A 10,000-nucleotide genomic window follows, 5' to 3' on the forward strand; every position below is an offset into this window, starting at 1 on the left:
CTTTTATCTTTTTTTTTCTTTTTTTTTTTTACTGTTTTAAGCAAATATTGCTTTTGGTGTTCAGGGTATTATTTTTATGATTAGTAGTGTATTAGTAGATGTAAGATTATTAGTCTAGTCTAGAGTCTAAACGTTTGACAATTTTTATTGTTTATGCATATATATATATATATATATATATATATATATATATATATATATATATATTATATATTATATATATGTATATATATACATATATTATATATATATATATATATATATATATATATATATTTATATATGTATATATGTATTATATGTATATATGTATATATATTATATGTATATATGTATATATATATATATTATATGTATATATGTATATATATTATATGTATATATGTATATATATATTATATGTATATATGTATATATATATTATATGTATATATGTATATATATATTATATGTATATATGTGTATATATATTATATGTATATATGTATATATATTATATGTATATATGTATATATATATATTATATGTATATATGTATATATATATTATATGTATATATGTATATATATATATATATATATATATATATATATATGTATATATATATTATATGTATATATGTATATATATATATATATATATATATATATATATATATATATATATATATATATATTATATGTATATATGTATATATATATTATATGTATATATGTATATATATATATATATATATATATATATATATATATATATATATATTATATATATATATATATTATATGTATATATGCATATATATATATTACATGTATATATATGTATATATATTATATGTATATATATATGTATGTATGTATATATGTATATATATATTACATATATATATGTATATATATATATTATATGTATATATATATATATTTATATTTATATATATATATATATATATATATATATATATATATATATATATATATATATATATATAGATATAGATATCCCTTATTGATTTTGAACTATAACGTTAATGTGGTTATCGGTAACGTTAATTACATTGGTTTTTGTTGAATTTGTCTTCAAAATATAAAATTGCAGTGAAGCTAATTACCACCGTATATCTTTGTATCATATTCTGCTCAAGTAATACCGTCATCTCTTCATATCGTTGTCTGTATCAAATTTTATAATTTAGATGAAAATTACTTCACATCTACAAGTAACTGTAGATGTGTTTCTTTAATCCGTATTTCATGTAATGGTTATATAATTTTGACAAGTCTGGTAAGACTAATAGTATTTAGCACGAAATGTAAAGATTGTCAGGCTTTGACGTTTTCATCAGAAAATTACGGGTTGGCTCATACAGCTAATTCTGATTTCGTCAGTAAATTTTGTGACAAAAATAAACAAAGCTACCAATAAACACTAGTGTACGCCGATATTAGGTTTAAATTTTTAAAAATATGTTTAGTGTACTCCCCTTTTGAACGATTAGAATACGCATTAACTAATACTAATAACCATGAACTGCAGTGATATTGATGATGAGAGAATTTGTTAGGTAAGACGAAAGAGTGTAGAAGTTTTGAAAATCTTTCACATTTGTACTAAAATCAATCTCTCTCTCTCTCTCTCTCTCTCTCTCTCTCTCTCTCTCTCTCTCTCTCTCTCTCTCTCTCTCTCTCATCATGCCTTAACATAGAATTTCCAAGGATATTACGAACACATTTCGTAGACCATCCACCATCCATGATGCAACTTTGTGCAGTTCTCACCGGAAACTTGGTGTCTTCTGAAAGGCTCCTCATTAAGTAAATGAACTTGAAACTGTTATTATAGGTAGCCCGGTGGCAAGCACTCTCATGGAAGAATTGAATTTTTTCTTAGCTGGCAACCCTTTTTTTATCTTTGAGTCTACTCGAGCGAGTTAAAGTTATCTTCTGTAGTATATTTTTTCTATGATTTTTCAAACGAGGAGCTAATGTTTTTAAATGACCTTCGCCTTAAGGGAACGAGAGGAAAATTGAAAGGTGTTATTTGAAACTCTTATTTTAGGCAGAATAAAACAGGGATAGAAGAAACAAAATTCGGAAGGTTGTCGTTTTTTGTACACATCTCGAAACTATTGGTTTTTCGATTCAAAAGCATGTCTGCAATGTAAGATAGACTGTAAACTTTATTTGCAGTTATAATGAGTATGATCAATCGTCGTTTGGTTATCAATGTACGAGTCGATATCTCATTACATTTGTAGATTAACCAGTATGAGATTTGACAAAGATATTATCAAAACCTCCACTATTTAAAAAATTTACAAATGAACTCGCCCTCTAAGTCTATTCTTTTCTCCTCTAATATCTTGAATAATTCTTTCTTCATTCTTGATCTTGTATCTTGAGAGCGTGAGAATGAGGACCCCATAATTTGTAAAGTTTAGTGACTTGCACAATAGTTTATGGATATCTTTTTACATCTGCTTTTGTTTGATGAAAGTGCAATTTATTTTATTCCGAATACTTTTTTTTTTTTTTTTGGCATGCTAGTTGTTTCAAATTTATCTTGGCTATGTAATAGGTCTAAGTATTAGGTTTATGTTTAAAAAGTCATCTATGTATTCTAAGTCATATATTTTTCATCAACCTTAATAATGTTTGAAAGGTTGCTGTTATTAACTTGGGTTCTTAGTTTTTACTCCAGAAAAATATTCATTGAGGGCAGTCTTTTTTACTCTGCAAGCTGGCACACATTTTTAGAGCATTTCCCCTCAATCACAGAGATTTTATTCCATGTTTAAGCCTTACGTCCAACATTTATCCTTTCATAATGCAGTTCCTCAGTATTCCTTTAAGGAAGAGGTTAAGCTGCCCCACCCTTAACGTCTAGCTTTACCTTTTATTTTCATTCCCACCCAAGGGGAACTGAATACCTAAATCTGACCGTTAAAAATTAACCAGTTAGAGCAAAGGCAGTTTTGATAGTGAATCATGTGAACCCTGAATCCATTTCAACAACCCTCTTGTTGAAATGAATTTGGACCTGACTTGTTAGAATTAGTTTAAAGGACTTTATAAGAGTTCATGCGCTTCCGCACGCAACAGATGCAAAGATCAGTCTGTACATTTTATTTTATCTGAAGGCTCTTTTTCAGATGCAATCTTGCATTTCTCGAGACATTTTGACTTCTACATCTGTACTTGAAAGAAAAAAGAAAGCAAATTGAGATAACACCCCACATCCAGGCCAACAACACACAAGCACCTATATTGAATATTATTTTGGGAAGAATACTGTTACAGTCAGTGTTTGTCTTTGACAAAACCTTTTATTCAGCTGTGCAGAAGTCATATCACAAGTTCTGTGTTTCACATAAATGCAAAACTTTGTCAAAGAATTCTCAACTCCAAAACTATTGATGTACTGTATATGTTGACCCACCATACTTCATATGACGTCAGTTAGGTATTGTACAAAGTTCTGACAAAACTGACATTTTGGGGGTGGCCATCTTCAAATCCAAGGTAGCCACCAAAGAAGTGATAGAATAAATGGAAGTAACTCAGGGTTGTTTAAAAGCCGATCATTAATAGCAGAGGCAAGGGCCAGTGATGTTACCCCATCAAGCAGGACAATGCCCCATATTACATGTGATCAGCGCCAAACTCCCTTCTCCACCCATGATAGAACCTAGGAGGGCCAGGCAATGGCTGCCGATGACTAAGCAGATAGACCTAAAGGCTCCTCCAAACACCCATCCTTAGCTTAAAAGGATGGTGTGATAGCAGCGACCAAAGGTACTAACAGTTTGATCGGGACTCGAACTCCAGTCAGGCATTCACTAGTCAGGTATGTTACCACTCAGGCCACCACAAACCTAGACTAAAAGAATAGAAAAACAATGTTTCCAAAATAAAATTCCACGAGTTTAAGATACATTACACTATGCCATACACTATACTTGTATCGTGTATAGTTACCCTGATTTGGTTTTTTGTTTTTGCCTGAATCTTGAACATTTACCCGAAGTTAGTGATATGCTGGTTATGTGACTCTGGTCGTCATCCACTCCACCCAATATTGTTACCCATTTAGAAAATCAGAAAGTAGCGTGTTCGGTAATTTGAGGTCTGATAGCTGCGAGACGAGACATTAGTAATTCAACATTGTTTAATGTTTCCCTTCTAGAAAGTTATTAATTTCCATAGATTTTGATTAATTTGGTAATTAGTGTTGCCTTCAACAGCAAGTTTATTATTGTTAGATGTCTTGCTGTAATAAAAGTGCAAGGAGTTGATTGTAAGGATTTTCACAACTACAGAGAAGGCTACATTTCATAAATGCCATAGGCGTCATATATATATATATATATATATATATATATATATATATATATATATATATATATATATATATATATATATATATATATATTTATACTTATACTTATACTTATACTTATACTTATACTTATACTTATATTTATATTTATATATATATATATATATATATATATATATATATATATATATATATATATATATATATATATATATATATATATATATATATATATATATTTATACTTATACTTATACTTATACTTATACTTATACTTATATTTATATTTATATTTATATTTATATTTATATATATATATATATATATATATATATATATATATATATATATATATATATATATATTTCATAACAATGTTTAGATTCTCTTCAACACCCTGAATCCTCTCCTTTTTGATTGATTTTATTACATTTTTGATAACAGTGATGATTATGAATTACACCATTTCAGGGAAAACTGCCTTTTAACCAATATCCTAGAACTCAGTATTTGATGGAAACTTTGACATTTACCAGTGATGCGATTTATGTAATTATTAACTAGTGTGACATAGTTGTGCAGAGTTTCACCAAATATATTCAACTGAAATGTCTGTATGCCATCACGTTAGTACCAGAGGACGTTAATTTTGCTTGTTCTATAAGCATAAAACTTAGTTTCATTAGTTTTAGCTCGATATCTCGCAACAGCTACTCAATTATACTCTATATGAATGCTTTTTAGTCCATCTTAATTATCTTATTATCATCCTTATTTGATTATATATGCATTTCATTATATATATTTTTTTTTCAACATACATTTGTTTTACATAATTATAAACATTTTTGTCAACTTGTAGCAGATTTTGATATTACGGTGCTAATAATAATAATAATAATAAAAATAATAATAATAATAATAATATTTATTATTATTATTATTATTATTATTATTATTATTATTATTATTATTATTATTATTATTATTTTTATGCAGTTGTAGTAATAGTATCACCACCATATATATATTGCATTGAAGCTAAGCATTTTTACAAGAATATCGTCCGCAAACTGACACAGGCTTAGGAAATTTTATTTACTATTATTAATAGATGGTTTTCATATCTTAATATTAGCATTATCGAAGACTTTTTTGGCTACTATAACAATTATAGTATATGCCACGGACGAAAGAAACCGATCTGAAGAATCTTCCGTGTCTCATTTCTCTTTTGGCTGTTCAGTACTTCCTCATATCGGGTGTTTGTTATCCATATAGTAAATCTGAAAAATGGTGTTATTGCGAATTGCATATTACTGCCTGTAAGCGTCACCTCTTGCTTTTTTCTCTGGATTATACTTGTATTCTCTGGAAAGTTGCCTCGTATGCATTCTTGCCTATTATTTTAATTACACTGTGAATTATAAAATCTATTAATCTCTTATCGTGTATATATAGCCTATTTACGTAAATCCCTTAACAGCTTTCATGGAAATTAGATGAATTTTGGCAGTGGTGATTCAGCCATTAAACTTGAGATAACTTTATCCTCGTAAAGTTATGTTGGATGAATTTTTATCATTAGCTTTTATAATAATATGGGCGAGGTATTACAATTTAATCGAAACGCTATGGGGAAATGACATCTGCATTTCATAGTTGGATCTCTGTTGATGAAAAGGCGATTTACGTCAAGTTCTGGGAACCCTGATAATGGAATGCCTTTACATCTCACAGCGGCAACTGCAGTTATGGAAATGTCATTTTCATCGTTGTCAGAACTTTACTCATATAAAGAGACGGAACTTCTAATTGAATTGACTGCAGAATCTCTAAAGTGGCAATGCATTTTGATTTCTTGGCTTGGTGTTTTTTTTTTATTTCAGAACATTGGGTAGATTGATATTTTTCTATACTTTTTGCAGGGCACTATATCTGGTAAAGTACATTTGAGAAACGAAAGTGGTCGTAAAGTGTAGTAATTAGTGTGAATAAGAAATTATCATAATCGACGAGAAAACTGCCGCCTATGTTTCCGACATGGAACTTGTCAAGTCCCTTATCTAAATTAGGACTTTATTAATACCGATATTATTATGCTTCTTGAAGAAAGAATGATTTTAAGGAAAATGTATTTTCTCAGAAGTGTTGGGCTTTTGAAAGTGTGTTGTTTCGCATGGTATCAAGGTGTTTATCAAATTTTCCTATCAACTATTGAAGATATATCTTCCACCTAATGTTTTGAAGTGTTTAGATGGATAAAATGTATCACAGATCCTTAGATTTATTCTAGAAATTGCAATACAGTAGGCCGGTTAGGCATTGATGGAAGATGGCAGAAGGCGGCAGGTTACAATCATGGGTTCATCGAACATGATGATCCATCCAATCAGATTTAAGTCTTATCAATTATCTTTGGCCCCAATGAAGGAAGTCAATATACAAATTGCAAAAAAGTCATTCTTTTATTTTTTGCCTTAACATTATCATAATTTTTTAAAATTGCACAAACAAATTCCTGAAGCTGTGACATTAACCTCATTGCAGCCCTGAAACCATGCATTTCATCGGAAAAAGAGTGGTAAGTGCATAGGGCCTGCGTGGGAGTACAGCTGCTGCTGATTCGTTGCGGTAGAAACCCGGAAGAATGAAATTGCCCATTGTCATGTGGAAAAGCACCACTCCAAATGAAATCAAATTTGAGGCTGACCTAGTTTTTAGTGTAGGTTTTTTAGGGTTCGAGTAAACCTCATAGTTTAGGCTGCTTTGGACAAGCTATAAAAACCAGAGATAGATGATGTCAAAACAGTTGCAGGTGTAGGACCTTCAGCTTTGTCCAAAAAAAAAAATGGACGAAGCCAGTGGAATCGATCATAAAGCCTGCAAAAATTTGTAAAATATCATATATTTTTTTCTTTTTGCACAGGAAGGGGTAATAGGATTCATCCTAGTATTCAATCCTTAAGAATGGGTAAATGTGTCTTTGGAGGTTTAGTGTAATTGACTCAGATGCTATGCTTGGGATACAAAGAGTTATTTTCTCCCATTTGCTTGCTTGTTGGTGGGTGTCATATACTTGTCGATGGTTTGTGGGAAGCGTTAGTTCCTATCAGCCTTATTTATAGCTCCTTTCCTTACTTCCTGACTGGTAGTTCTATCGATTACTCCTTAGGTAATTAGGAGAAATGGTTAGTGCTTTTGTGATAAACTTATCTTGTTTGATTACGTTGGCATACCCTTAGCCTCACAATTCTCCTATACTGTATAGTAAGAGTTGATTAGTAGTGTCAGCCCTTTTTTTGTGGGGTTGGGGGTTGGGAAAGGCATTTATTCTCTTACCCTTGTGAGTTAGTAATATAATGAAAATCTGTAAAAAAAATCTGATTTCACACAATACAGAGGAATGAGTAGAAAACAGGCTGTAACCCAGCAGGATGTAATATCCTAACCAAATCTCAATGGTGCTAAAGCTGTGTCACTATTGTAGTGACTGTTGTGCTAGGTGGGCCACAGAATGAGACCCTGAGAATTGCCTAATCTGCTTGCATCGGATTCAAGCAGCCAGGTCCTAGGACCCAGAAGCAACAGACTAGGAGATCATATTCTTTTTCTGCTTTTCATTTTGGTGAAAGGAGATTTCATCTGCTCAACAAAAGACTCAATATTGAGGGGCTTTGGTCATGAGCCCTTAGTGAATGAGACCCCTAACCAAGAAGTATTTGGGTCATAGGATGATACGGATCCTGAAGAGGAGGCAGTCTTAGACAAAGGCTCCTTAGAGAGACTTCTATCTCCTCTGGGTATTAACCCAGTGATTGGTTCTCATAGTGGTAATGCTTCCACTCCAGTTACCTCTGTAAAGGCTATCATCCCTCCCAGGTTGACGAGGTTGCATCCCCTGTGGTTGTGCTAATTATCACTAAGACAGTTGAGGCCTTAGTGCACTCTCCATTCCAGCTCTTTCCAGGAACATACCAATTGAGAGAGCAACTATGTTCCTGTAGCTATCTCCACGTCCAGCCTGAAGATCTTGCAATGCCAGGGCCTTTAAGCCTTCAGCTCATGGGATAAACTCCAGGCAGGTGCCTCTTCAGACATGTATCCTCTGGGTTCGGTGATGAGGTAACAGGCTTTAAGAGTGTGCTTTGGTATGGATGGCAACCTGGCATGGAATAAGCCAGAGCATGTTTGAGTTTCACTATAGAGGTGTTGATATTCCCTTTGATGTGTCGAGTTTGAAGAGTACCATCTTCCTTCTCTCATACAGGCATTTTAAGGATGCCCCCAATAGGTCTTACCCAAAGAATTGTTGCTAATGACCTGGCAGATGTAGTCTCATATGGTTAGTTTTTTGGTCAATTACATGATTTCTGAGGCGAATGCGATTGGGATTTTAGTGGCAGGCTAGAAGATACCCTTCATGGCAAAACTGAAAGTTGTGTGTAGAATCACAGAGGGATTCATTTTTTAAAAGGATTCCACCCTCTCCAAGTAATTTGTTTCCTTTTAGGTGCTAACTCTGAAGGGTTTGAAGGTTCTACAAAACTACAAGGGCTCGGTGAGGTCTCTAGGTCTTTCTCCCCAAGAAACTGAATGCCTATATACGCATGAAGTATTTGAGTGATGGTATCCCTAATCACATACATAGACATCAGGAGGGTGCAAGTCAGTGCACAACATATCTCTTTACTCTGGTGTCTTCTGTCCTCTCAGAAAGCTGGAGCTGCCAATAGATCACTTTGCTTGCTCAACAATGACAAGCAGTATACTGTGTTAGCCTACATATGAGGCTTTCCATAACTTTTTCAAGAGAAATTTTGAGGCAAGACACCATTTTGTAACCTGAAGATTGGTGGAATTAAAGGAAGAGTTTCTCTACTGCAACCCTCTCTGTTATCACCTTTGTTCTCAATCCTTGATGGATAGAACCAATGCAAATGATTTGGCAGCTAACACTTCACTTCCAGAGAAGAAGAGGAAAGTCTTCCAACCCCAATTAAAACTGAAGAGTTTATATGAGCCAATACTATAAAAGGGATTATCAGCTGTATATAAGGCAGCCTGATAAAAGCCTATCATCCCAGAAAGATCAACCCAGACCAGTCCAGTCAACTATCAAATTTTCTTTAGGTGACAAGACAACAGCAACAACAATTTTCTCAAGCTGAAGTACAATCCCTGAGTACTTTGAGATACTTCCAGACGACAATCAAGGGTAGGAAGCAGTCTAAAGGAGGTCAAGATTCTGGCTGTATTTACAAAGGCATAGGACCTCAACATGGAATATCTTCAAGTCGTGAGTCACCTTCACCGTTTTTGGCAATGAGGGACCTTTTCTCGTGGGGGCATAGCATAATGTCAAATGCTATGTACTGGTTGTGGAACTCTCAGCCCTCTTCCGAAACCAAAATTCAACTCCTTTGTCAGCAAAATGCTGGAAAAAACAAATGCAGATTTCTAAAATTCCAGAGTAGAATTTTCATTGTTCCAAAGAAGGATTTGAGAGAGAGAGAGGTGACCCTCAACTTTTCTCTTCTTTCTTTTCAATAAACATATCGGGTGCTATTCAATTAAAATGACAACCATAGTGCAAGTCTCCCATTTACTATGCCAAGGGTCCCAGACTTGTATTATAGATCTCAAAGATGCATATTGGCAT

General features: G+C 32.6%; 1 protein-coding gene across 1 annotated transcript in view; it reads right to left on the reverse strand.

Moving 5' to 3' along the window:
- Positions 1–8,388: 8,388 nt before the first annotated feature.
- LOC137656818 (uncharacterized) overlaps positions 8,389–10,000 on the reverse strand; it is a 31,880-nt gene continuing 30,268 nt past the window's right edge. The window contains exon 3 of the mRNA XM_068391172.1: positions 8,389–8,503. Within this exon, the coding sequence (XP_068247273.1) occupies positions 8,389–8,503 (115 nt within the window). The remainder of the gene's footprint in view (positions 8,504–10,000) is intronic.

The sequence above is a fragment of the Palaemon carinicauda genome, chromosome 1 (assembly GCF_036898095.1).
Source record: "Palaemon carinicauda isolate YSFRI2023 chromosome 1, ASM3689809v2, whole genome shotgun sequence".
Taxonomy (NCBI): domain Eukaryota; kingdom Metazoa; phylum Arthropoda; class Malacostraca; order Decapoda; family Palaemonidae; genus Palaemon; species Palaemon carinicauda.